The 24,876-nt window shown below is 39.7% G+C and overlaps 6 protein-coding genes and 1 long non-coding RNA gene across 14 annotated transcripts; 3 read left to right on the forward strand and 4 right to left on the reverse strand.

Annotated features, from left to right (window-relative positions):
• Positions 1–120: 120 nt before the first annotated feature.
• On the reverse strand, positions 121–1,960 carry LOC116920001 (zingipain-2). Its single transcript, XM_032926052.2, has 9 exons — positions 1,918–1,960; positions 1,682–1,782; positions 1,415–1,570; positions 1,243–1,359; positions 1,078–1,128; positions 928–1,010; positions 734–866; positions 511–668; positions 121–448 (listed from the first exon to the last, which is right to left on the reverse strand). The coding sequence occupies exons 2-9, from the start codon at positions 1,769–1,771 to the stop codon at positions 238–240; spliced, it is 999 nt and encodes a 332-aa protein (XP_032781943.1). The 5' UTR covers positions 1,772–1,782; positions 1,918–1,960; the 3' UTR covers positions 121–237.
• Positions 1,667–8,117, forward strand: LOC116920020. 4 transcript variants are annotated; one of them, XR_006645599.1, is made up of 8 exons: positions 1,667–1,799; positions 5,657–5,795; positions 5,880–6,078; positions 6,146–6,523; positions 6,591–6,746; positions 6,819–7,020; positions 7,095–7,232; positions 7,347–8,117. It is a non-coding gene; the product is annotated as an uncharacterized LOC116920020 (long non-coding RNA). The 4 variants fall into 4 exon arrangements; XR_006645598.1 differs by having other exon boundaries at positions 7,114–7,232; XR_006645600.1 differs by having other exon boundaries at positions 1,689–1,799; positions 5,668–5,795; positions 7,114–7,232.
• On the reverse strand, positions 2,587–4,780 carry LOC116920003 (ervatamin-B). 3 transcript variants are annotated; one of them, XM_032926057.2, is made up of 9 exons: positions 4,633–4,780; positions 4,293–4,518; positions 4,045–4,200; positions 3,867–3,980; positions 3,692–3,742; positions 3,526–3,608; positions 3,329–3,458; positions 3,070–3,227; positions 2,587–2,995 (listed from the first exon to the last, which is right to left on the reverse strand). In XM_032926057.2, the coding sequence occupies exons 2-9, from the start codon at positions 4,380–4,382 to the stop codon at positions 2,785–2,787; spliced, it is 993 nt and encodes a 330-aa protein (XP_032781948.2). In that variant the 5' UTR covers positions 4,383–4,518; positions 4,633–4,780; the 3' UTR covers positions 2,587–2,784. The 3 variants fall into 3 exon arrangements, with proteins under 3 accessions (XP_032781948.2, XP_032781949.2, XP_032781947.2); XM_032926058.2 differs by having other exon boundaries at positions 4,293–4,453; positions 4,633–4,753; XM_032926056.2 differs by having other exon boundaries at positions 4,293–4,558; positions 4,633–4,708.
• Positions 7,935–10,727, reverse strand: LOC116920011 (RWD domain-containing protein 2A). The gene is made up of 6 exons (XM_032926073.2): positions 10,487–10,727; positions 10,005–10,430; positions 8,907–9,950; positions 8,380–8,785; positions 8,145–8,328; positions 7,935–8,043 (listed from the first exon to the last, which is right to left on the reverse strand). The coding sequence occupies exons 1-3, from the start codon at positions 10,688–10,690 to the stop codon at positions 9,753–9,755; spliced, it is 828 nt and encodes a 275-aa protein (XP_032781964.2). The 5' UTR covers positions 10,691–10,727; the 3' UTR covers positions 7,935–8,043; positions 8,145–8,328; positions 8,380–8,785; positions 8,907–9,752.
• On the forward strand, positions 9,405–18,432 carry LOC116919983. The gene is made up of 26 exons (XM_032926021.2): positions 9,405–9,528; positions 9,605–9,721; positions 10,793–10,941; positions 11,001–11,236; positions 11,294–11,511; positions 11,573–11,740; positions 11,798–11,919; positions 11,979–12,144; positions 12,249–12,511; positions 12,578–12,734; positions 12,813–13,193; positions 13,266–13,508; positions 13,577–13,821; positions 13,882–14,020; positions 14,084–14,241; positions 14,309–14,565; positions 14,625–14,803; positions 14,865–15,053; positions 15,117–15,329; positions 15,396–15,632; positions 15,687–15,847; positions 15,913–16,165; positions 16,265–16,764; positions 16,821–17,516; positions 17,581–17,828; positions 17,894–18,432. Exons 1-26 carry the CDS (start codon positions 9,414–9,416, stop codon positions 18,210–18,212), a joined length of 6,129 nt encoding a protein of 2,042 aa, XP_032781912.2. The 5' UTR covers positions 9,405–9,413; the 3' UTR covers positions 18,213–18,432.
• Positions 18,433–18,642: 210 nt separating this feature from the next.
• LOC116919995 (protein TFG) lies at positions 18,643–20,545 on the forward strand. 3 transcript variants are annotated; one of them, XM_032926044.2, is made up of 5 exons: positions 18,643–18,825; positions 18,886–19,021; positions 19,237–19,544; positions 19,640–20,211; positions 20,297–20,324. In XM_032926044.2, exons 1-4 carry the CDS (start codon positions 18,784–18,786, stop codon positions 20,201–20,203), a joined length of 1,050 nt encoding a protein of 349 aa, XP_032781935.2. In that variant the 5' UTR covers positions 18,643–18,783; the 3' UTR covers positions 20,204–20,211; positions 20,297–20,324. The 3 variants fall into 3 exon arrangements, with proteins under 3 accessions (XP_032781935.2, XP_032781932.2, XP_032781936.2); XM_032926041.2 differs by having other exon boundaries at positions 18,644–18,825; positions 18,880–19,021; positions 20,297–20,545; XM_032926045.2 differs by having other exon boundaries at positions 18,644–18,825; positions 18,880–19,021; positions 19,237–19,487.
• On the reverse strand, positions 20,464–24,825 carry LOC116919990 (phosphatidylinositol 3-kinase regulatory subunit gamma). Its single transcript, XM_032926035.2, has 7 exons — positions 24,652–24,825; positions 24,413–24,588; positions 24,171–24,339; positions 23,954–24,105; positions 23,806–23,888; positions 21,883–22,271; positions 20,464–21,821 (listed from the first exon to the last, which is right to left on the reverse strand). The coding sequence occupies exons 1-7, from the start codon at positions 24,682–24,684 to the stop codon at positions 21,021–21,023; spliced, it is 1,803 nt and encodes a 600-aa protein (XP_032781926.2). The 5' UTR covers positions 24,685–24,825; the 3' UTR covers positions 20,464–21,020.
• Between the last annotated feature and the right edge of the window lie 51 nt (positions 24,826–24,876).

Below are 24,876 nucleotides of genomic sequence, written 5' to 3' on the forward strand. Positions count from 1 at the left end.
GGGCGGAGCGTCCAGAGTTAAAAGGGTTGTTGTGATTCTTGTTTGCTTGACACTCGTCGGTGTACGTGATTCGTAAACATCGTTCCTCATTCGAAGTTAATTTTGGTCAACGAGTTTTTGCTGAGTAACTTTATTTTATTTATTTAAAATGGCATTTCACATTGAAATTTGCATGATAGCTCTTACTTTATTTAAATAATTGCAATATTCAGTTAAAATTAAAAAGGATTAAGATCACTAAACTGGCTCAACGTAGGCGGCATAATTTTCAATTTTACACTTGTTGACACCGCGTTTGATCCGGAAGTAGCCATTTTCTCCCCAATTTAATCCCCACGAGTTACGACCGATCCAGTAGTCCACCCCGTCGACAGTGTCCCAACCGACAAGAACAACAGCGTGATTTACTTCTCTGCTATCGCACGCCGCATCGTCGTAGATTCCGCTCCTGAATCAATTACGTTGACATCAAACGCCAAAACAAGATAACGTTAATTAACCTATTATTACCCGTAAGACAAGAAAGAGTTGACCACCGTTAGGGCAACTGCGAGGGGACCGTATTTCTCCATAGCTTCTTGCATAGCCACAACGTCATTAGGTTTAACATACTTGAATGACGACACGTTTGCACCAACCATCTTTGATCTGAATCTGCAAATGCCTCTCTAGAAAAACAAGTGAATTAATTTTGTTTTCCCGAAATCATTAGAGCAGAGAAGAATAGACTTACTCGGGCATTGTAGGGACCGTAACTCGACGTTTCCGCAGATCCGCCGATTTGTTTGATGTGGTCCCAGGCATTCGTGTACCAACCGCCTTGGCATCCGCCGTTAACTCTGTCGCAATCGACCAGCTGTTTCTCGCTAGAAAATGAAGATAAACGTGATCGAATCGTCAAATAATTGATGACATTTCTGTAATCACCTCAAAATAATTGGGTCATATGATTTCTTGCAGTGGGCAAACTCCAGCGGAGTAATGGCAGCAAAAGCCCAACAACTTCCACACTTGATTTATTTAAAACAAACAAAATTAAATCTTTTTCCTTGTAGTTCTTTGAATGTGAGACTTTACCGCTCCTTGGTTTTTCACTTCCGGCATACAAGGATCGTTACTATAATCAAGCTGCTCCCGGATGAAAGTAGAATAAAAACAAGTCAGAAAGAGCCGATAAAAAAATGTTTGGGGACAAATCGTAAGATCTCGAACTGAATACGTAACAAACAAGAATCAACTCACATTCTCGGCGAGAGATTGTTGTCTTTGTGGGTCGATGTTGTTTTTTTCTTCCGCAAAAATGTTGGAAGGGATTGCGGAAGGGTTAGCACCGAGATACCTTTTCCATTCCGATGGCCTCTAAAAACAAAAATTGATGTCCAATGGGATTTTAGTTTTTCACTTGTGAATTTACCATGTCGGTGAAGAAGTTTTGCGTTTGAGTGAATGTCGAAAATTTCCCGCTATTGTGCTTTTTGATTTCGGCATTTCTGTAGAGAAAAATGCGCATGCGCATTCTGTCTTGTAGCCCACCGTCGAGATAGGACCAGTAATGTTTCCCATGCTCTTGCTATAAAAAAAAATCAAATCAAGTTAAGATACAGTAATTAATTTATAAAGTGTACGAAAAAAAATTGGGGGGCAGGAATGTAAATACGTTTTTGAAATATTAAACACTCACTTTGTATAGGCTCCAGGCTTCGTCGTCAGATTGGCCATTAATCACGCTGGCAGCCGTCACGAAAACAACAATCGCAACCAGAAACTTCATTTTTCGCTACACTGCCGAGGATAAGAAGGTAGGAAACGATTTAATTAACCGTATTATGAGATCACGTGTTTTTCGTTGCCCTCCACTTACGCTCAGAAATGGGTAGAATATTTGAGTATTGTTATTGCTAGAGATCGAAAACTTACCCTAAGAAATGGTGACCAGTTAAAATGTAGAGTAGCTTTTACCGTTGTTTCATTGAATGAACTTGCGCAGACGCAGCGATTACCCTTTAAATAGGCGAAGGGATGACCGAATTGGAAGAGAAGTCTGTTGGTAATGATGTCGATGTCGTCACATCGGTTTCTGGTTCCTTTTCTTTATTATTTAGGGTTTCGCCGAAAGTTGTAACCTCATTCGAAACCAAGGCAATATCGGCTCAATCTTTTGTCAAAAGATTTTCATTTTCTGTAATGGGTACATTTTGACCGTCTTCTGTTTGCATGTCTAGCGTCTGCTCTAGTGGCACGCTTTTCCAATAACTCGTTTACGAATAATTTTATTCAATTGCCTAGAGTGATAAAAGATAAACTTGTTTCATTGACCTGGGAAACTAGCCGGACGCACCTGAGGCCCTTTCCCCCCCTCGTCCAACTACTTTAAATAGTATGTCCACCGTGTCAATCGTGCCACCCATGGCGGCTGTTTGATACATTACATTGACACCGCTCCCATTTTTCAAAAAGTTATGGACTCGATTCAACTAAACTCTAACTCGATATGATATTCAACCAGATGGCTTTCCTAAATTCTAGCCGTGGGTTAAAACTTGTTAGGATTTTTAAAACAATAATTACACAGCGTAAATTTAATAATAGAATTCAATTTCCGGGTGTACTTGGGTCAGTAAATCGACACATTTTATGCGTAGTAATTCATTTGTTTTTAATTTTTAACTATCAAGGAAAACTAGATTTTGATTGGGTTTTTAGAACATGTTATCAGGCAGTGTAAACACATACAGGAATTGAGCTTTAAATAGGTTGAAACGGCTTAGGTTTTGCAATGAACGCTCAGAATGCCAAAAGATAAGCAGGATAAGTTTCGATGCCGCATTTGTTGACTCCACGTTTTACGTAAATGTAACCATTTTTGCCCCAGTCGGGTCCCCACGAATTGCGTGCAATCCAGTAGTCCACTCCGTTGAGCGTGTCCCAGCCGACGATGACTATCGCGTGGTTAACAGGCTGCCCGTCACACGCGTTGTCGTCGTATACGCCATTCCTGTTTAACGACATAGCCAATCAGGAACTACATGAACATTAAAATAAGTGATAAACAGTAAAACGCACACGTACGCGTAAGAACTGAATGAATCGACAACTGTGAAAGCTGTTGCAAGAAGTCCGTACTTCTCAATGGCTTGCTGCATAGCTAACATGTTTTTAGACGGAGCGTAACGATAGGTGAACACTTTGGCGTCCCTCATGAACCAAGAATATGTGCACGTGTTTTCCTAATGAAACGGAGATTGAATCGATTATTAGCTCGCCGTGTAACCCAATCTGTGAATACTGAACGTCTAACGATTGAGCGAACATCACAGCTAGAATTTACCTGGGCGTTGTAAGGATATAGCGATTGTTTAGCAGATCCCCAGGCCTTCCATATGTAAATCCAAGCCGAGGTGTACCAACCGCCGTCACATCCGCCATTAGTTTTATCGCAATCAACTAGTTGCTGCTCACTGAAATAAAGAAATTTACACTGGGGTTCTTAGTTTACAGTTTCCGTTGAAGGTTGATTGAACTTACCTTAAAAGAACCGATCGTCCACGTTTCATACATGTAGCAAATTCAAGTGGAGTGGTGGAAGCGAAAGCCCAGCAGCTTCCGCACTGTGCAAGTACATGTCAAGAGAACGGAAAATGAACCATAAGCATTTTTCGCTATAATTTGGGTTGTAGAGTTCAGTATTTACTTGTCCTTGGTTTTTAACTGGCGGCATACAATTGTGATTACGGTAGTCCAACTACTCCGAAACAAAAATCAAACAGCGTTGATTATTAATGAGCAATTTCGAGTAACTTCTTGACCCCAATCAACAAAACATTTGCGAATACATTTAGGACTTAAATATTTAGAATAACACTCACTGTAGCAGCAGGTCGCCGGCGATTGTACAGGTCGGTGCTAATAGAGTCCATCAGCCAAATGGGGGGAGCAAGCGAAGGTTTAATACCGAGATATTTCGCTAATTCTGCGGGCAACTAGAAGTGAAAAATTCAAATTCAAACATAGCCGGAATATTCATCGTGTGTAATGGGCTGTTACCATATCGGAAAACTTGTTGATTTCTCTCTTAAAAGACGTAAATTTTTCGCTGTTGTGTTGTTCAATTATCCGAGTTTTGTTGAGAAACAATTCCTTACGCATTGCATCCTGCTTTCCACCATCAGCAGCTATGTTGTAATCCTTTCCGTGTTTTTTCTGGAACACAAATGTTGTATACCTTAAATATTTTTGGAAAATGGCTGCGGATTGCTTAACAAGGAGATCCTTCGGTATAGAATTGCGCTTACCTTGTACTTCTCCCAGGTATCAGAATCAGAAGAACAGTAGATGACAGTTATAGTCATAGCAAAGCCAGCCAAACCACTAAGGAACTTCATCCTTTTTTGTTTTTGTTCAAATGTCGTCAGTAATCAAAATTCAAGTGTCTGACTTTGTTCCGTAGACTACCCTGGGTTTGTTGTACAATGCTCATTCAAATTTCTGATTGGAGAATATTCTTCGCTGGCTTAGTTACTCAAAAAAATCAATGTTACAAACATGTATCAATTGTATTCTGCAAATTTATTCCAGAAAGCCAATCACCACGTAGTATTAAACGTAGCAAAGTGTAAAAAAAAAATACTTTACCCCAAAAGATGATGATGCTGTTCAAAACGATGCTCGGATGAGCAGTGTGTAACGCGTTTCACGTCCGCTACCCTTGATATAGACGACAGGGTACCCCTCAGGCTCACACGAACTATCCTTTTATAATCTTCATAAGCTGATTGTGTTGCAGAAGCGTCCGTGTAAACGGGTCTGCATCGTACGATGCATCTCACTGCGCCATCCAGCTCCTTCCCTACGCTATAGTCCGCATCGGTTGGCAGGTTGTTTGATGCGTTTTTCAGTTTCCTTGTAAGTCAGCGTACCTTTCGAACCTGCGTTTCTAATCTCATCTTGTTGCGTCTATTACCTTGCCATGGTACATCCTACGTTCAAACGTCTATTTTTATAAACATCTTGCTCTGAAATTTCTAATCCAACAGCTATTTCGTTTTTGGCCACACATTTGCATTTACAGAGGCATGGTGGAAGGACGGTTAATCAAAGGGATCCTGTTTTTTGGATGAAATGGCAAAGGTAGATCCACGCTGAGCGATCGTCCGTATTTTTCGAAAAACAATAATTATGTGGACACCGGGATAAATTATTCTTGGGGCGTTCTTGGCTGCAAAATAACTGTAAAAAGATTGATGCAACCACCGAGGAAATTTGGTTTGCGTTTTAGAAGTAGGATGAATCGGGGTAACATGAGGTCGATAACCCGAGGTAGTGGGGGGGACAGATTGGCACGTAGTCAAGAAATAAAAGATCCTTCATTTTGGATTCGTCTGCTGAATGAGACCAAATTGTTTGGTTTTTGCATTTTCAATGGGAACCATTTTCTAGGTGTAGCTACAGATTCTTTGCCTCTTATTGATTTTGGGGCTAGAAAAATGTATTTCATTGAGTCGTTGAATTGGAAATGCCCATTCGATCCTTGAAACGCCCAAATGCATGAATTACAATTGTAGTTAATCAACGGAGCATAATCAGAACCTACCCTCTATGTGGCGATTTCATCAGATAGTAGATTTGCATTTCCTTGAAATTTATCAAATGCAAATAGCATTATGCCAGCGGGTTACAACGACTACCCCAAACGTGTATTTGCAAGCTTAAAAAGTTCACGCTGATCGTTTCCCCTACATAAACTGGTTTTCAAAGGATTGCTACGAGAACAACGGTGCCATCTCGCTTACCAGATGGTCAGTCAGAGCTTCATTCTTCAAAAATTTCATCTAAATCGAAGACTAATACGATTATTTCTTGTCATGAAACCAACTACACAGATTCAACTGGCCTTTTGCGATCTAAGTTACATTTGGAAATCGGGGAAGCAAGTGCCTGAAGATAAGGTCTTCAACACGTGTACCATCATCGTTTCGTGTTTCTTTGGATCGGCTGTTTCAGTCCGAGTTTTTGCCACGGCCATCTGTCGAATGTGATGGCTTTACAATTCGATTCAAACATGTCCCTATTTGTCGAAAGGTATTTTGATTTTTGATTTAATTCCGTGACACTAATCAATATTCACCATTATTCTATCTCGTTTCAGTTTTCATGTACAGAAAATGTCAAATAATATAATACAGAGGCAAGGATTTAAAAACAGTTTAAATTAAATATTAAAATTCGTCAGCTCTTGGCAGTTAAATAATTAAACTGCTACAACGAAAGCAGGATAACTTTCGATGTTGCATTTGTTGACACCACGCTGGATGCGAAAGTAGCCAGCCATCCCCCAATCGGTTCCCCATGAGTTACGCACCATCCAGAATTTCACTCCGTTTAGCTCGCCCCAGCCAACAACAACGACACCGTGATTCACAGTAGTTCCATCGCAAGCGTTATCAGAGTACACTCCGCTCCTGCAAAATTGTCGAACAATATCAAAGTTCAAACAACATAATCGACACTTCACAGTCCTCTTAAGGTAATTACAATTGGGCATTCACAAATATTCGAACAAATATCAATAATTATTGGGTACTTACGCATAGCCATAGAACAAGGGGATGACATTCATGGCCACAGCAAGAGGACCATATTTCTGCAGAGCTAATTGCATTGCCGTCTCATTTTTGGGCTGAACGTAACCGGACGAAGAGACCCTAGCTCCTACCATCCATGTTCTGAATCTGCATGTGCCAACCTAGGTGACAACCAAATTTATTTGCTTAGTGAAGAAAAATTTAGACAAACGTATGATACTAAAAATCGAAAAAAAGAAAATAATGAAAAAAGAGCAAAGAAACAAAAAATCAAGATTTACCCTAGCGAGATATTCGTAAGAGGATTTTCTCGCAGATCCGCCGACCCTCTTAATGTGATCCCAAGCAGTCACGTACCAACCACCATTGCATCCACCGCTTGTTCTATCGCAATCCACCAGTTGTTGTTCGCTGAAATGTAAGAATAAGAAATTCATTGGTAAAAAAAAGAGACCGAACCTCTTTGCACTGTCAAGAATACTTCAAGTAAATCGATTTTTTTTTTTTTTACAGGAAGAATACCCTGCTAAAGTCAAACTTAACTCACCTCAAAAGAATGGCAGTGCCGGCTCTCTTGCATCTGGCGAATTCGAGGGGGGTAATTGCGCTGAAAGCCCAGCAACTTCCACACTTTAAATAAATGATGACGAGGTATTTTTAATTAGAAAAAAATCATAAGCAATTTTTTTTCATTAATAAAACATTAAATATTACCTGTCCTTGCTGCTTAATTGCTGGCAAACACCTGTCGTAACGATAATCCAGCTATTAATTCCACAAAACAAACAACGAGAAATCGAATTAAAAAGTTAGATTATATTGCTTATGCAAATATATGTTGTATTTTTTTAAATTGTACTTACACTCAAAAGGGAGACGTTGGCGACTTTCTATGTCGTCGGCAAATGTTTCTACAGATCGGTTGGAAGGAACGGAATCAGCTTTGATACCGAGAAATCTATTCAACTCGATGGGCGCCTAGAACAAAAAAACAAACAATCAAGACTTGATATTCACATTTACTTACGCCCAATTCCAATTTACTGTGTAATATATAAATGTTTAAGAATTTCATTGCCTCTTACCATGTCGGAAAACTTGTTCAGTTCTAGCAAATAGGTGCCAGATTTTTCGCTGTTATGTTTATTGATTTCAGCATTTCTGATTTCGAAAAGGGCTCTCCGTATTCGCTCTTGGTTTCCATTGTCAAAAGGAAATCTGTAATTTTTTTTGTGTTTTTTCTTTTCAGGTTAAAATTTTCGTTAGTAGTTTCAATTAAGCAATTCCTCCGGCTACTGGTAATTTTTTAACAGCAGAATAAGAATTCATTGTTCTGTTTATCTTTAGACTCACCTTGTAATCGTTCCAGGCCTCTTCATCGGAATAGCAGTTGATGACAGTGAAGACCATCGCAAAAACAGCCAGAACAAAAGGGAGTCTCATTTTTTTTAAAGTAAAAATCCTGTCCAAGTCCAAATCATCAGTAGTGTTAACATAGCACAAAATAGAAAAATAAAATTAATTATGTTTCTTTTTGATAGAAATTATCGCGTTAATGTTTACCCGTTAAGTGGTTACCATAAACCAGAATTGATGCACACAGGGAAACAGCTTTTAAGAATCTGTACAAGTTCACATCTACAACGAGCTCTTTTATAAGAAGAAGAATAAGGCCACCGAGTTGGAACAATGCCATACATGCACGCATTTTCGATGTTTGCCTTCCTTAGCGTACAACCCGCATAACCTAAATAATTACTGATAACACAGCGTACGCCCAAACATCCTGAATTAATACCTCATTTTCCATAACCAGTTGTTGGTCGAATTAGCGGACCTTACTATCTTATTAATTTTTGTGAGCTGATCTAGAAATGTAAACCAGTTAGAGACATTTTCAGAATATCAGATGAAGAAGCCTCTAGAGGTTAATGAATACATATTGAATTTCCAGAGGGGTATTGGGTTCGAAAGTATGGTTGCGAGCACGGAAAACAATGTCAGATGGAAGAAAAAAGCAGTTCTTTTGGTCTCATTTGCTTGCTTAAGTCAAGCTTTCTGTTTCTTGACGGGATCACTTCCGTATCACACAAGTTTTAGAACGAAAACAAAAAAAAACAAGTGAAGAAAATAATATTTCGTAAGGAAATTGATATGCTGACTCTTAACGCGTGGTCGATAATTTGTGTTGAACTGAAAGTCACCTAAAAAGGAAGCAGTAAAGAACATCATTTGGCTTGGGAAATAAAAGTTGTTTTCGAAAACCCCAAAACAGTTTAGTAGGTGCAGGGCTATCGGTAATTATAATTTGACTTGTGATTTTACCTGAGAAGCTGGCCAATATTGCTGGTTGAACAACGTCGATTTTTACCTTAGTGTTTCCACATGGCGATCACTACCACTTTGTGTTAGATCTTAATTCATTTTCCTACCATCATTCACAGCACTTTTTTTTTTCTTCCGTGCATATTTTAGGTTATGAAAGTATCAGTATTCCACTACCACGTTAAAATTTAATTCTATTTACACAAGTAAAAATTCTCCAGGAGGAAGGGGAAAAAATGGAGTAGATGAAGGGATGGGGGATGGGTGTCAAAACGTGTCGCGAGCTCGTGTCTGGTCGTATTCAGTAGAATAAACTCGCCCTCTCGAAATTTTTAGCCAGTTTCTTGCCATCTTCACTTCGATACAGGTTTCGGCAGCTGACGGCTGAGGAAAAAATTTACAACAAGGTGGGTGTTTTAATTATTCAATCATGTCAATACATTACTAGATTCATGGTTGTCTGGTTAATGAAATTTTACTGCCATATAACAGGGAAGTGGTCTCAACATGGTCAAAGCCTTTTCCAAGGCCCTGCTTTATTCTGCACTACCTATTTTGTGTTGTATTGTGTCATGTTTAAGTCAAAGCCATCTAAGGCCAAGTTCAAGTGATGCAATTAAAGGTATTTCCTGTTGTTGCATTGAATAGTAAATGGGCAATATTTATATCAAGTCTTATGATTTATTTTAAATCGATAGGTTCTGAAAAGTTTGGCACTTTTTCCTTTCCATCAGTGGCAGAACAGGTGAAGAAACTGCATCATACCCGAACCCACAGGCAAATCGATTTTGAGAAACTACAACAAGATCATAGTGGTGAGTACTTAAAGACTGTGGAACAAAATATTTATTTGCCATCAAAGCCAAAATATTCTTTGAAAACATGTGAGCTATGATGTTCCTCCAAGTAGTTTAAGAATGCTTTCATGCCTGATGAGTCAGGTGCAGCTTTGATATTTGCAATATTAGAAAAGGTTCGAAATTTTTGAACTTCGTCATGTTCTTCCAGCTTGCAGGATATCCTCTGCCAATTCATAGCTCGGACCTAGTAGTTAAGATAGTTATAGTTCATGGTACACAAAATTCTTTTCAGAATTACCCTTTGCCACCAAATGTTGCAATTTTTTTCAAGTCCCTCAACACAAATGAAACCAGGCTTTCCAGGCAGGAAAAATCCATTGAGGTTTAGTTCTCTAGCCCATTCTTCTATATTTTTCATCTTTGTCTTACTGTAGATGTGATGAGAATGTATCCACATGCGGAAAGTTCTCTTATCTTCAGTTTCCATAATTGGTGCCAAAACATTTTCCTCTATGAAAGACAAGTAATCTGGAAATTTCTCCTGTACCCACTCAACTACTGAACCAATGTAAATTGATCCTGGGTCCATTGTTCGTTGAAAATTCCTGAGGTCCAAGTTTATCTCACTGTGCTTGCTTCTTCCTAGATGCCCACTGTGCACAGATATTTGGGCTGAAGTATCTGGGTATGTGTCAGGAAGTGCTACACTTATGATAACTTTTGCCTATATATTCAAGGAGGTTTTTACTAAATGACCACTGGTCTTATAATTATTCCTACCTCCATTATAGTGAGATTGATGTTGTACTCGAGCTTTGATATCTTATCTCTTGGCAGTCTCCCCGCTAAAAAGTCTTGTAAATCGGAAATAACTCCGGGATCGGTGAGCTCAAGTTCTCCCATGTTTGGAAACATAGACCCCAGCATTTCAAACTCGGAGAGTTGTAGCTCTATACAATTTTCTACATGATTGTTTGAATCCATGAAGTTTCTTTTTGTTTACTTTTTTTCTGACGTGACAGCGCTGTTGCCAGTTTCAATCAAATCTGTTTTCAACACCGTGCTTATAATTTTTGTTTCCGGCAGATGTTTGGGTGGTGCAGGGCTTCAAGAATTGGCGAGGTTGCCCAAGAGCTGTTCATCAGTTCAAGGTTTTCCGAAATTCCGCAGTGTGGTACGCCGTTATTGCTACAAACGCAGCGGAAAATAATACCGAAATTTACTCATTTACTGCGGTTGGTAGCCTTCTTTATCATTTCACTCTTAGGTTGATTTAATTTATTATCTATGACAGGAACGGGGATGCGAAAAACTACTAGAAACGTTACCGACTCGGTTGGCGTTTGATTTTGAAATCGTCCGCACTAACGACGTTTTCCGCATCATCGTCTTAGAGAAAAATCCACTCGTATACCCACACAAAAGGAGTGGCTCATCTGTCTACATTCTTACCTTTGCAACCGATCTGACAGTAAGCGCGATTCGCAGCCAAGTGCTTCGTAATGAAGAGCCAACTTGCATAACTTCTTGGTAAAATCTTAGCTTTCACCATATTTGAATCTATCTAGTAAAAATTATCTTTTTCAGGGAGCAATTTGGAATTCCACATGTTGCTATTTGCAACGGAAAGAAACGGGACTCTAGGGGGATCGATAGTGACTGGACAAAATCTGATATATATTGTGCCAGCGAAAGCTATTTTGACCAATGCGGTGCGATCGAGACTCATTTTCCGAAGGCGATCCGACATTTTCGCATATTTTCCAAGCACTATTTAGCCGTTGCCAATTATCCGAATGAAACAGGTATGTATTGATAAATTTTAAGGCTTGGTCAAAACTTGATAATTTATTGCTTTAATTTTAGTGGCTGAAGATGTCCCTACAGAAATTCTTCGATACGATTTGAGATCTAAAATGTATCAACAATTACAGTTTTTACCAACTAAAGGTGCAACCGATTTGTGTTTCTTAAATATCGGTACGGGGTTGAATACCATCCACTTCCTCGTTGTTGTTAACCAACTTGCCTTCAGTAAGCAAAATGCAGTGTGGCGACTGATACATATATTATTAGAGTTCTTAACCGTAGATTCCACAGGAGCGCCAAATAACAATGCAATCTCGCATGTCTATAAATTCGTTGGTGAAAAATTTGAACCATTTCAATCTATCCAGCTCAACAGTAAAAAGGCTGGTTGTCTTACCTATCAGGTAAATCAAGTATGAGTGAAGTGTATAATGGAGTTGCTTTTGAGCATTAATTCTTTCAGATGGAAGACGATAAATCAGCTGTCGTGTTTTCCATGTCGTGGGGTGCGGAAGTTTACCAATACAACGGATGGCGTTTCGTAAGCGTCCTAAAGTATTCTGAATTTGCTCTTGGTCCAGGAATCACTCGCCTTGGAACATTGCAAATGAACGGAAAAACATTTATAAGTAATTATTTTTAAAGATTCGACCTTTTTGAATTTTAAAATTTAACTAGTAACATTTTAAGTAACTCTTATGTTTTTCATGTTTTCTTCTGCACGTTATTTCAGCGGTTGCAAATTCAAATCCAGATACGTCTGACAAGGACAACTTGTTCTTACCATTTTTCTCGAGTCAGTTGAACTCTACGTTATCGACTATCTACAAGAACAGTTTATCTTCCTGTAATCAAATGATTACCGAACTAGAAGTGGATCCATCGAAGCTCATAGTAGAACTGTATCCTCAGGCCGTTAAAAAGAATGATAGTGTTATCCAATTAGGCAATGTCAACTTCAATACTTTGTCTGCTGATCGCGTGTGGACCAATGAGGTGCCTTGCACGTCAATGCTTCCTATATTTAGACTGAAAAGCCATTAACTATGTTCTATTCATTAGGTGGAACTCAAATCGAATGGATCAAGCTTAGGAGCTACGCAAATCTTCCAACTGAAAAAATTTGCCATTAAAATGGATGACATGGGTAAAAAACTACAAGCATTGAGCCCACGGGTTAAGCTAGCCATAAGAACAAGCGGGGATTACGCAATCCATGGTAACTAGTGCTGCATCCTTATAATGTACTTAATTTTCTTAGCTTCAAAACTAACTCTTTTTCATGATAACTCTGTAGGAAGGGTCCATTTCGATGCTCTGGTTAGTAATTGTAAAGGCGGGCCATGCATATTGGAAAATGTTAGGGCAAAAACTGTCAATTCTGAAGATATTGCGAATACTTATCAGCAGGCCGTCCAGCAAACAGATAAGTCAATTCCGTCTCTTAAAACTAGAAGGATCGAAGTTCTTCAGGGCCTACCGATCAACACAACTTCCTTATCCGGCCATGACACCAAAGATTACCTTACAATAGACGACGATCTTAAATTCCAGAACAGTATCAAAATTAAAGGCAATTTACTGGTGAATGGTCACGTCAATGTCAAAGGTCAGGTTGATGGGCACAGTATTTCTCCTAATACTCTACTTCTTCGACAAGGCAATCAGCATTTCAATTGTAAGTCTATTGATTACTTGTTCCCACAAGAGCAACAAATTCAGAAACATTTTTTTATTAATCACCGTTCAGGGACTCTAAAAGTCAATGACGTACGCCTCAAAACGCTGAAAACCCACCTTATAAATGGCAGAAACATCAGTTATTTATACCAGAATGCCATCTCAAGCACAACGAATTTCAGTTTTCCTGAATCAAAGCTCTTTTCGTCGCTTGCTGTTTCCAAGCTTCAACTTAGTGGATTGGTGAACAAAGTTAATCTGACGAATTTGGACAAGAATTCAATGAAACTGAGCGGAAACCAGGTCGTTAACGGTAGGTTTTTGGTGAACCTACGTTTTCCCCAACTTTTACAAAGTTCTTGTTTCACGTCGTTATTACAGGCATTCACCGATACACCGCTGCTCATCTTGGTCGAGCCGTCCTAAATGGTTCTTTCAATGGAAAACAGTTCCCTACAGATTTCATCTCTATTCAGGAAAACAACAAGTTAAAGCTGAAGACATTACAGCTAACTCACGACACTAAGTTAAAACGCTTAACCATCACTGACAACGTAGCCGGCATTCCTGTAGCGAATGGTCGGTGGGGTACTAACTTGTTCAACAAATCCAGCAACGAGTTACAGGTATAAAACGCGTAGAAACTAGTTTCTTTTAATTAAATTTAAAGCGTTTATGTCAATTAGCTGGTCACTGGCAAGAAAAAGTTTGGAAATCTTAAATCAAAGAGCGACGTGTTCTCCAAGACCCTCAATCAGCTCCCAATGGATGTTTTTAATACCACTAGCAGCCTTTACGGACAGCCAGAGAATTTATTAATCTACGGTATTATTTCTAAAGCATTAACCGGTTAAACATTCTCATCCATTTTTGTTTTCCTGACTACAGATTCGCTAGCTGTTGAGGGAGATGTTATATTCGAAAAACCTCTTTCTATTAGTGACACAGAAGGAGTGGGCATTAAAATGCTGCAGGAAAAGGGAATCATATTATCAACCAAGGATTTCCCGCCAATAAGGTCACTAACTGTGACGAGCAATGTTATGGTAAAGGCTGACGAATAGCTCTGCATTGTGCAAAACAAAACTAAGATTGTTTTATCGCTTGTTTTAGGTCAAAAGAGATCTTTCTACGGTGAAATTGAATGGGGTACCAAGTGGGGATATCTTTACCAGAGACAGAAAAACTCCTATCACTTTTAATGGTCGAAAAGAGTTCAATAATACCGTATCTTTGAACCATACTTTCACTCTCCTATATACCCTTAATGGCTTTGACCTGCGAGACTTGTGGAAGCAGTCTCTGAAAATTGAAGGCGATCAGATGCTTTCTGGTTCCTTACTTATAAAGAACGACGTCGACGTGGTCAAGTAATTCGCACGCGTTAAGATATCCACTGCTGCATTTGTAATCAAATTGTCTTTCATAGACTCAAGGCTCAGAATTCACAACTTGTTCCGATGAATTCACCTACCCTGGGGACTGGCAGCAAGCATTTCCGAAACCTGACCATTGAAAAAGACTGGTTTGTTGATGCGTTAGAAGTAACAGGTCTATTTAACGAAGTGGACGTTAGCTCATGGCCGAGTGATACCATCCTTAAAACTGGTAAATGGTTCAAAGCCTCTTCTTTTATTCCTACCACACTTATCAGTCGCTTTCTTTGTAGGAAATCATCAAACAATTACTTCACAGAAAAGCCTCCTTTCATTGAAAGTTAAAGATGTTGAAGCTGCCGCAGTTGACGACCTTGATGTTAATCAATTCCTAGATGTAGTTCTAATCGACGAACCGATTATTGTTCATTCTAACGTCATCCTCAGTGGACCGTTTTCCAGCGAGAAGGTAGTCGTGACTGGTAAGTGCCTTCATTCCCGAAGAATTGCACATCATAAAGAAAATGGTTGGGAATTAAATACAGGGACCATTGACGGAGTGCATAGCAATGCACCATTGAACTGGCTCCGCTATGAAGAAAATCAAACAATATCCGGTAATCTGGAAATTCGGGGAACCCTGGACGTCGCTGATCTTCGACAAAATTCCTGGATGGTGAACGCTGTTGACTTGAACCTCCTTCTTAAAGAGGCAGTTCGCACTGATGACTCCAGGCACTTCTCATCATTTGAATTCGGTGGGAAACATAAACCTATCAGCTGAATGTTAACATTATTTCGCCATATTGTTTTTCTTTTCCCAGGTCATTTGGTAATAGATGATCTACTAGTGGAAGGTTTCATTCAAGGGCATAATGTCACCGAAGAACTCATTCGGAAACATTCCGGCAAAGACCGTCAATCCATTTTAGGTCTGAAATCGTTTTCAGGTCCCATCGTATCCGATTCTTTCCGCGTGGTTAAAGATATCAATGGCTTTGATCCAAAACGTGTTTGTGAAACACCAATCCCTCCACAGACATCAAATTGGGTTGTATTTGGTAATACCATGGCATAATAACTCCTAGTATTCAGTCTAACGCGATTTTATTCAGGTAACGTGCTCTTTAAGCGAGGCGCAAAATTGAATGCCTCTAAGATCAATGACCGAATGTTGAATGAAACCATGCATCATCTTTGGTTGAAAGAAGCCAAGATCGATATCAAGTCGAAACAGAATTTCACGAGTGTGATTGTAAATGGTATTTTCCCAGAGGTATTTCTTACACGTTCAACAGTTTTGCAGATTCAATAAGGCTGTAATCGTGTATTGTTCTGCAGAAAGTCATCAGCAACGTGAGTTTTTCGGACTTGAATCGGCGAGCAGTGAAGTTATCATCGTCGACTGATCAAAACGTAACCGCATTTCACAAGTTCCTATCCATAGAGGCTAGTGGCTTCTTGGCGGTCGAATCGTTAAACAGTTCCAGGATAAACGAAATTGATATCAGTCAAATTACCAGCTCAGTGCTTCTCCGGGATACTGAGCAGAACATTACAAACCGCATCACATTTCAGGATGTGGTTGCGTCAAGTACGAGTTTCAACAACAATTTTTAACTTAAATTTTTTTTATTTTTCTTCATATATCTTTCATTTTTCTTTTAACAAATTCTTTTGTTTATAAAAATAGACGTTACTGTTAATGGGTTGCTGAATGGCGTGGACGTTAGCACATCGATGATGCGCAGTGATCGGGACAATATCATAACAGGCAGGAAATTTGTAATGGCACTCCATGTGCAGGAGGCCCTCGAGATGTGCAACAACTGCTCTGTTGGAACATACGATATATCAAACTGGGCGTCCAGAGCTGTATTGCACAAAGGCAACTTCACACTTTCAGGAGCCAAATTCGAATCCCTAGTGTTCCAGCAGCCTTTAAATCTGAAGGGTACGCTTAACAACGTGACCTTAAACCGAGACCTTGTGCTTACTCTCTCCGACCAGCAAGAGATTAATGGGCGTCTATCAATTTCTTCACTACTTCCTGATGATATATTGTATTCAAGTGAACAAGGACGTGTTTATCAACAAGCAACAGAAGAATTTAGTGTAGCTGCTCGCTTCACCAATCTTCAGGTTAACGGATTGTATGATGGTATTGCCTTGCGGCACTTTTACGATCAGGCGGTAAGTTATTCGAAATAGATATATATTGCACTAGGTAGTGATGGATCCATTTACAGGTTCGCCGTGACACCGACGTGAAATTTTCTGAACCGGTGATTCTGTCAGTTCTGGTCACCGAAAGTTTACAAGATTTTTCAGGCAACTCCACAATCCGCGATATCATTAAACTACCTTTGAACGTTTCTCATCATGTGGCTGCCAGTCCAGTTATTCAACAAGAAATTCGTCAGAGCTCATTATCCTCTATGGTGCAGAACATTAAACGTGTCGTCTCGCGTCAAAATGTGGAACTCAGGTTCTTCGAGGAGGTGGCAGTTCCCCGAAGTTTACCACCTGTTGTAGATGACATTTTCGCTTGGGAGACCGCTGCTGGTGAAATAGAACTATGCTCCTACGTTGAAAAAGAAGGAGCGCTTTTTTATGGCTATTCGAGTTCACCGTTATTAAAGGATGTTGAAGTAACGGGAGTTGCCTCGCTGAGAACTGCCGAAGGTTTTGCTGTGGCCGCTTTGGATCGTAGTAGGAAACGGAAGCACGATTCGTTCATCTTTTCACCTCTACCTTCGGACGAACTTGATATTCAAATCATTCCTACAGATTTTCCGATTGGGGCTACAGCATTCTTGCTCGCCAATAGTTCCTGTTATCTTTTTCTCGAAAAAACTTCCAAAACTCCAATTTATTGTCGCCTGTTGGGCTCTAACGCAAACTACACCTTGGTCCAGCATCTACCGATTGTCGATGCCCGATTGGTGGGTAACACTTGGATTTGAAACTGAAAAAACAAACAAATTATTATTATTTTCTTTCTTTTAGGTCACTGTCGGTTACCATTATAAAACTGGCCTACCCCTATTGAGCATTTCAACTGTCGGGCAGCGAGGATACGGCTACATTACCATCTGGAATTTCAATGTAATGAGCCAAGAATTTGAACCATGGAAAACGATAGTTACTCTCCAGATTATCGCCTTGGATTGCATTTGCAATGAGGCTCAATGCCTTCTGGTCACGGTGGCACCTTCTAAACCGGCTGCGATTCCAGGACAAGTCATTATTTGGAGGTAATAGAGGATATCTCAAGGAAAATGGGTATTGGGATCTAATCACCCTGTCATACTTTTATTAGGTTAAACGATATAGGTCCACCAACCAGGTTACAGAGAATTGCTTTTTCTGAACCGATTGACGCTAAATTTGCTCGCTTACCTGATGGACGCTTAGCCTTGATGGTTCTTCAAAGTAGTGGTGTTGACAACGTTTACGTATACGTGTGGAGAGGCATTATGCAGTTCCAGCACGAAACAACCATTCGCGCTCCTGGTGCGCATGGACTGCAACCGATCTCTAATAACGTCCAATTGATACTTGCTCTAGCTGTTTCATCTGAAGTTCCGTTTGGTCCTGTGCGGATGTTCCGTGCCCAATTTCTTGGCCAGCTCAATTGATCTGTAGGAACTTCAATTCTTTCGCCTCTAGTCATTTTTGTGTTATTTTCTTGTATCGAGGTATGCTCTTAAATTTCAACTGTGCTCTCGTTTCTCCTCACAGTAAGCCAGATAGAAACTGAAAGTTAGGCCTAACATTCTACCGCCCTTTCATTACGTTGTAGTGCCCATCTGTTGTTAAATGTTGATTGCGAATTAAAAAGTTAAGGTTGATCATCTACCATTTTTGTCTCTTTTTTCTTTACTTACGTTTAGCGGAACTCATTAAGTTATTTGGATCTTAATCTTAGGCCACTTAACCAAAATTTCAGATTGAATTTTAATAAAATCCGCAATACCGCAAGTCCAAGTCCGCAGACCGAAGATAGGTTACAATATAATATACATATTTAATGTACATAAATAACTTGGCAACGGCGCAAGGATATATTTTCTTTCTTTGTTTGAAGGTTAGCAAGGAGCTAAGGACCAAGGAGTTCTTTTCTTGTTATTAAAAGTCGGGTTGGGACACACGTGTTAATTTCAGGCTTCCTTGAACTACTTGACTTCGGCACCTGAACCTCTAGTAAAAATGAACTCAGAGTGGAATTTAAAGGAAAAGTTGAAGATCAAGGTATAGTAAGTAAAATATTCATCTGTATACAGGTAGAAAACTATACGTTATTAGGTGCAGCTTAATGATGACATACGACGTATCCAAATCCACAACAAAGATGTTACGTATGATCATCTTATTGAGGTGATGCAGCAGCTTTTCAATGGGAAAATGTCAAAAAGTGATGAAGTGCTTCTGAAATACAGTGATGAAGGTAGGCCTGTCATGTATTTCTTCCATATTTGTATGTAATATGTAGAATAAGCTTCCTATCTTTTTGTGCATGCATAAAGATTGATTAGTATTATTTTATCATGAAAATGTTCCAATTTCAAGAAACAATTAGCAATTGGTATCCACTTAAATTTAAATTGCGACTGCACAGCAGATCTTTTATATATAAGATTCTGAAAGTTTATTTTTTTTAAGATGGAGATTTGGTCACCATTTTTGACAACTCAGACTTGGAAAATGCCATAGAAAGCAGGCACCACACATTAAAGCTTATGATCTTTTTGAATTGCCAAGCCCAAGAGTCAACTGGAGATATAAACAAACATGATCAAGGATTTGTTGCAAATCAGGTTTCTGCTATCAGAAAAGAATTAGCTTGCATCCGTGACCAAGTTCTCCACTTGCTTGATGAGCTGGATACTCCTCAAGATACACTGAGTGGAAAGGTATTCCAAACAAATAAACTGATTACTTGTCAAGAGCAAGGAAGCATTGTTGGCAAAGTAAAATATATATATTTTTAAATAAAGCTTTTGAATTTATCCGAAACCATTGTCACACTAACATTGCTACAACGAAACATTTTCCGATATTACAGAACGAAGATAGAATTCATCTTGTGATGTCTACCGATACACAATCTACATCGGAAAAAGCTAATGATGCTAAATTGCCGCAGTTCGATCAGCTAAAACCAGGAATGTATGGTAATTCGTCAATCAGCGGAGGTGAAAATGCATTGTTAAAGCATTCCGAAAACTGGGCTGCTGTTTCTCCGTATCCTAGTGAATATGAACAACAGGTGTTGAGCAAACGTGGATATCAACCACTTTTAAGCTCTACGTCTTACGGCTTGCCAACGATCACTGTTTATCCGGCTCCAGATGAACCATCCACCCAGGAATCAGCTAATTATCCTGTACCCAGCTACAGCCCACAACCCATTCAACAGCAGTCTTATAACCATCAACTGATATCGAGCGATCCACAGGGTTCGAGCGAACATCTATTTACTGACCCATCTTCGGCCGAACAGATGCTAATACAGACCTCACTACAGAGGCAGCTCAACGAATATTACTATAACGGTTATCATCTGTCCAACGCTGTACACCCCGTCAATCCATATCGCCGTAGTCCTCAGCCGCCCAGATACCCGTAGAACACCAGGTAAAAATTTTTCCTTCGAAATCATTTCCCCCTAAGTCTACCAACCAGCCAGCTCTTTCTTTTTGTGTGTGTGTGTTTTTTACAGATTCAAAATCTAATCAGATAGTTCAATAGAAAAAAATAAATAAAGCTGGACGAACAAGAGCACAGAAAATTCGAAGCACACTCGGATCCTGTTTGTATTCAGGTTATGTTGCCGAAAAACCTCCTTATATAGTGTTATTCTTCTCCAAAGCACATATTTATTCAAAGTAAGATCTGTGCATGTTTATTTCGGAATATGTACTACCATTTATTTAAAAATTTTGAATAAATTTCATCATTTTGTACCTCAGGATTTCGAAAGAACACATCATTGGACATACCCCTACATTTTACTGCCTTGGATATGAATACTTAAAATTCGTAGGACGTTTGGGTCCAGTATGCTTTTGCGAGGTTTGAAGTTTTGGGAAAAAGACGAAGAAATGGGACAAGGAAATGGATCTTTACACACGCTGACTAACCTATAACTGGCAGGATCCAGACTGGGCACAATATCTGGAACAAAGAGAAACTTCTAGTGATAGAGTTGTTACCATCAAACGGAAAAGAGGTAGGTAAAAATATCTATTTGGCTAAATCGAAGACCATAGATAATGTATGGCAATGTCCAACCAAATTAGTAATGAATGGCGGTTGCTATCTGGTTTAGGACGTTCAACTGACAAGCTATTCAGTCTTCTTCAGATAACAGAAACCGCATATGTGTACGAACAGATATCAATCAGCAGCGTTGGCTACCGTGACTGATTGCTCTCAAATGTTTGCTATCCGTGCAATGGATAGGCAAGAGTGGTGTTCATCTTAGGATTGAGTTCTTCGAGCGAATGGCCGGCATAATAGACAACCAAATCGTTTAGAGTTTGGAATAAAAGGTATGGCTCTGTGAAACCGAATCCTCTCTCGGACCGATAAATCAAGATGTGACCAACGCCTTTTTCCACGCCGTGGCAAGCAATCGTTAAAGCAAAAGGAGCGCCTGCACTGCGTCGGATCAAAAACGTCCCATCTGCTTTTCCAGCCAAGAGAGACTCAGCAGTCGAACGTGAGCAGTCAGGGAGTAACCAGTGTTGACTGTCAGCGTGAACGCTGGATGGGTGCTGCTGTATGTAAACTAGGACTGTTGATAGAAATTTCGTTTGAAGGAGATCTCTGGTTTTACAGAGCTGATTCAATTCCGGTTTCAGGACATTCATCTCACGGTCTAGATTCCGGCTTAAAACCGCCTGCCCCCGTAGATTCTCTTGCAATTCTTGGCGTGACTGCTTCAGCTTGCTCATCTGAGATTTGAACAGTTCATAATTCTCCTTAAGGCAATAAATCTCGTGACGGTGAGCTTCGCGTTGAAACTTATCGTGCAGGAGGAGCTGTTCTTCAAACATGAGAACAGCTACGTCAAAGGCATCCGATGCTTGTTTCTTGAATTGAATCTCCTGCGAACACCGGGAATAATCGTCGCGATACAGATTGTACTGGCGAGACCGGTTTAAGTATTCAAGATGAGCGCTTTCTAATTGCTTCCTCATTTTTCCCAGGTCGTCACTGTTGCTGGCTTCCACTTCTTCTGTCTTAATAAGACGCAAGACGTAAATAAATCAATTATTGGTAACTATATTCTACTATACTTACATGTTGAAGTCGCGAGACCGGATAAAGTAATTTAACGTTCAGCATTGGGTTATACTCGCCGAGCGAGTTGGATCTGTAAAATTGGACAAGTTCTGGTATGGAGTTAAAGCGATAGGGTTCGGAAAACCCGTAACGGCCTTGACGATTACGGCAAATCTTCACCAGTTTATTGCATCCACCTTTGCGCAGTGTCAGCGTATATTCTCCGACTTTCGAGGAAGCGTCTCGAACGAGAAACGTTCCGTCAGGCGTGTCTTTCATGAGATCGTCAATTTTTTCCCGAGTAGCGCTTCCCCAATACCATTCTGCTTCGCTTAAGCCCAGCTCACTTGCAGACAGAATCGGCGTACTAGGCTCGAATAGGGCCGCTTGAGACGTCCGGACATGGCCTTTGGGTGGTAAAGTGGGTGCTGATTCTAGTTCTTGCATTTTTTTGTGTGTGCTTAATTTACATCACAACCGACCAAGTTCTTCAATGCGAATAGCAACATCATTGGCATTGTTCTTCTACTAAAAAGGTACCCATTATGTTACTACATTCGAGTTTAACATGTATGTAAGTGATACAAATATGTTCTTACGTTGTAAAATTTGCAGACGTCGTGGCGAAGGAATTGCGAAAGAGGATTTTGCAAGTCTGGTCACTATTCTGTTTTCCAACACATTTGTCAAAGCATTTAGAAGTTGGAATGTTGTTAAATTAACACTGTCTCAAAAGTGAAATCACTGCTTAGCTATGAAGTTTTAGCTCTGGGAGTGGCAGTCTGTCACGAACTATTGAGAGCGAGAGAAGGATTGATGGCTAAACGCATTTCCTGTACCACAACCACAAAACCACGCAACGATATTCATAGAAACAGCTCTAAGCTTGGTAGCTGCGCATCGACTAAGTTCTGCACTGAAAACTAAAAGATTCCAACATAAGATATTCCATATTTCAGCAGATACAAAAGGAACATGTTGCAGTTGCAGTGCAGATTAGCGTATTCCGGTAATTCTTGAAGAGCACATGGTCTGACGATTGTAGAGCAAGCACGACTTTTGCACAAACATACGACAACACGTTTTATGGACAAAGCGTGACAACAAATTTAAAAGATGTAATCATGATGGGAAAAGATATTAATCGCCAACATTTGGAAGAGAAGACTAACCGAAATATCCGGAAGCAAAACGAGTTGCTTGTCTTTTTGACTGGAGGCAATTGAAAGTTCAACTGATCGATTGCTTGCCTCTACTTGCATAAGTATAGAACATATTGTTTATTGTACGTATTTGTGAGCATCGTCTTTAGGTCATACCAAACGGTCTAATCGACTTGGTGTTAAAGATTTTGCAGTTCACCGAAAACTTACAGAATATTCGTATGAAAACTTTCTCGTGCACTTCTCAGCCTGGTGTGTTGCTTTCTGAACGAAGCGAAGACATAGTAGCTAATCATCTGAAATTGTTTGGGTTAAGAAAAAAATGCATTTCTTACGTAGCGAATTTCCCCAAGATGGTTTTAGGACGGACGAGTATACCTAATTTTTTGCTGCATACGTATCCAATCGTCTCCAAGTGACTTTTCTTCGTTCTGGAAATCAACTGAAGAAAGCATCACTATTATACAATGTATTTACCATAACAGCCACGATAAACATCTAGACAAACAAAGGAATGTTGTTAATTTTTCCGGTCTTTTTTTTTTCGTCTTTATGCTCCTACTGCATATGGATGAAATGTGCATGCACAGAAAGAAAGAAAGACAAAACAAAATACTACTGATTCGACAAAATGGATATAGAGCATTAAGTCTATCATCCGAAAGAAGAAAAAAATTTTGAAAAGGAGGGAAAATGTCCAGATGGCGAAATTAATCAAAGAATTTGCGGTTGGGATTGGCATTAAACAGCTTAGTCCGCATTTCTGGCAACATCTGACCAGCAATCATCTCCAAACGATTTTCTAGAGTGTTATTGACTCGGATGCGACCGTGGAAAGCAGCAAGCTCAACTCCACCACAACTGTAAGACATTAGAACTTTACATACACATATGATGTTATTTTTTTCGACAAAGTAATATCTTACGTATCAACCGGGAGGAAGTTCTCTTTGGCAATATTAATCTGGCATGGTTTATGCATAGCCTCACTGTATTTTGCAATAGCCTCAGGCAGTACACTTTCTACCAGTTCTAGGTCAACTTGACGGCACCGGATGGTTACTACAGGCTCCATAATCTAAACAGCAGTTTTTATAAATTTGATCAAACTGGGAAACTTCATACATTTTTCTATTTTCATACCTGGAACAATGCTTGAATAATCAGATCACAGATGACCCGAGTATAATTACTGCGATCAGCACTAGATTTAGCAAGCCTTGTACGAGATTCAGCCAAAAGATTCTGGATGTGCTGCTGTTGAGCTTGCAATACCTTCAATCGTGCCTGATTCAGCAAGTTGGATGATTGGCTAGAAAGGGCAACACAACCAATCTGTAGTGAAAACATCACTTCTTTTTTATGTGTCAAACCTGGGTACTTACATTTTCTTTTGCAGCTCAACCTGCTTCTCCTTTCTTTCATAAAATTCCATAATCTTAAGACGCTGTTGCTGGACCAAACGTCCTTTTTCGATATTGAACTCTTCTTCAGCCTTAGCGTCGATTTCCTCGACTTTTTCATTGGCTTCTTGTTCGATAAAGCCCATCATTTGTTTGATCTGTTAACTCATTCGCGTTGAGGCCATTATTCAAAGGTAAATAGAAAAAAAAAGACATTTCACCTGTTTTTGAACATCGCTATCGGTGAGTGCCATTTTGTTGTTTCAGACGGTAACAAATAGGATTGGAAATATCGTCAAACTTGAAGTCTAGAATTCGAGAAGTGTGTTGAAGATGACAGCGCTTTGCACAAATGAACGAAAATCTCTGTCTCAAGTCAGCTGACTAGGTTTGTCATGTGACAGCAAAGTAGTCGGCGCTCGGCGGCCATCTCTCGGCTACCACTG

The sequence above is a fragment of the Daphnia magna genome, linkage group LG4 (genome assembly GCF_020631705.1).
Source record: "Daphnia magna isolate NIES linkage group LG4, ASM2063170v1.1, whole genome shotgun sequence".
Lineage (NCBI taxonomy): Eukaryota > Metazoa > Arthropoda > Branchiopoda > Diplostraca > Daphniidae > Daphnia > Daphnia magna.

Coding starts and splice junctions, on each gene's coding strand:
- LOC116920011 (XM_032926073.2), bottom strand. CDS start 10,690: ATGGATTCAAACAATCATGTAGAAAATTGTATAGAGCTACAACTCTCC. Junction 10,431..10,486: donor TCAATCTCACTATAATGGAG/GTAGGAATAATT, acceptor TTGAATATATAG/GCAAAAGTTATCATAAGTGT. Junction 9,951..10,004: donor GCAACATTTGGTGGCAAAGG/GTAATTCTGAAA, acceptor CTTAACTACTAG/GTCCGAGCTATGAATTGGCA.
- LOC116919990 (XM_032926035.2), bottom strand. CDS start 24,684: ATGGCACTCACCGATAGCGATGTTCAAAAACAG. Junction 24,106..24,170: donor TTATTCAAGCATTGTTCCAG/GTATGAAAATAG, acceptor ACTGCTGTTTAG/ATTATGGAGCCTGTAGTAAC. Junction 21,822..21,882: donor CGGTCTCGCGACTTCAACAT/GTAAGTATAGTA, acceptor CGTCTTATTAAG/ACAGAAGAAGTGGAAGCCAG.
- LOC116919995 (XM_032926041.2), top strand. CDS start 18,784: ATGAACTCAGAGTGGAATTTAAAGGAAAAGTTGAAGATCAAG. Junction 18,826..18,879: donor AGGAAAAGTTGAAGATCAAG/GTATAGTAAGTA, acceptor ATACGTTATTAG/GTGCAGCTTAATGATGACAT. Junction 19,022..19,236: donor TCTGAAATACAGTGATGAAG/GTAGGCCTGTCA, acceptor ATTTTTTTTAAG/ATGGAGATTTGGTCACCATT.
- LOC116920003 (XM_032926057.2), bottom strand. CDS start 4,382: ATGAAGTTCCTTAGTGGTTTGGCTGGCTTTGCTATGACTATAACTGTC. Junction 3,743..3,866: donor GCCGGCGACCTGCTGCTACA/GTGAGTGTTATT, acceptor GTTTCGGAGTAG/TTGGACTACCGTAATCACAA. Junction 3,459..3,525: donor GGACGATCGGTTCTTTTAAG/GTAAGTTCAATC, acceptor TCTTTATTTCAG/TGAGCAGCAACTAGTTGATT.
- LOC116919983 (XM_032926021.2), top strand. CDS start 9,414: ATGGTCAAAGCCTTTTCCAAGGCCCTGCTTTATTCTGCACTACCTATT. Junction 11,741..11,797: donor TGTTAACCAACTTGCCTTCA/GTAAGCAAAATG, acceptor TCTTAACCGTAG/ATTCCACAGGAGCGCCAAAT. Junction 15,054..15,116: donor CGAGAAGGTAGTCGTGACTG/GTAAGTGCCTTC, acceptor AATTAAATACAG/GGACCATTGACGGAGTGCAT.
- LOC116920001 (XM_032926052.2), bottom strand. CDS start 1,771: ATGAAGTTTCTGGTTGCGATTGTTGTTTTCGTGACGGCTGCCAGCGTG. Junction 1,360..1,414: donor AAAACTTCTTCACCGACATG/GTAAATTCACAA, acceptor TTTTGTTTTTAG/AGGCCATCGGAATGGAAAAG. Junction 669..733: donor ACGGTCCCTACAATGCCCGA/GTAAGTCTATTC, acceptor TTGTTTTTCTAG/AGAGGCATTTGCAGATTCAG.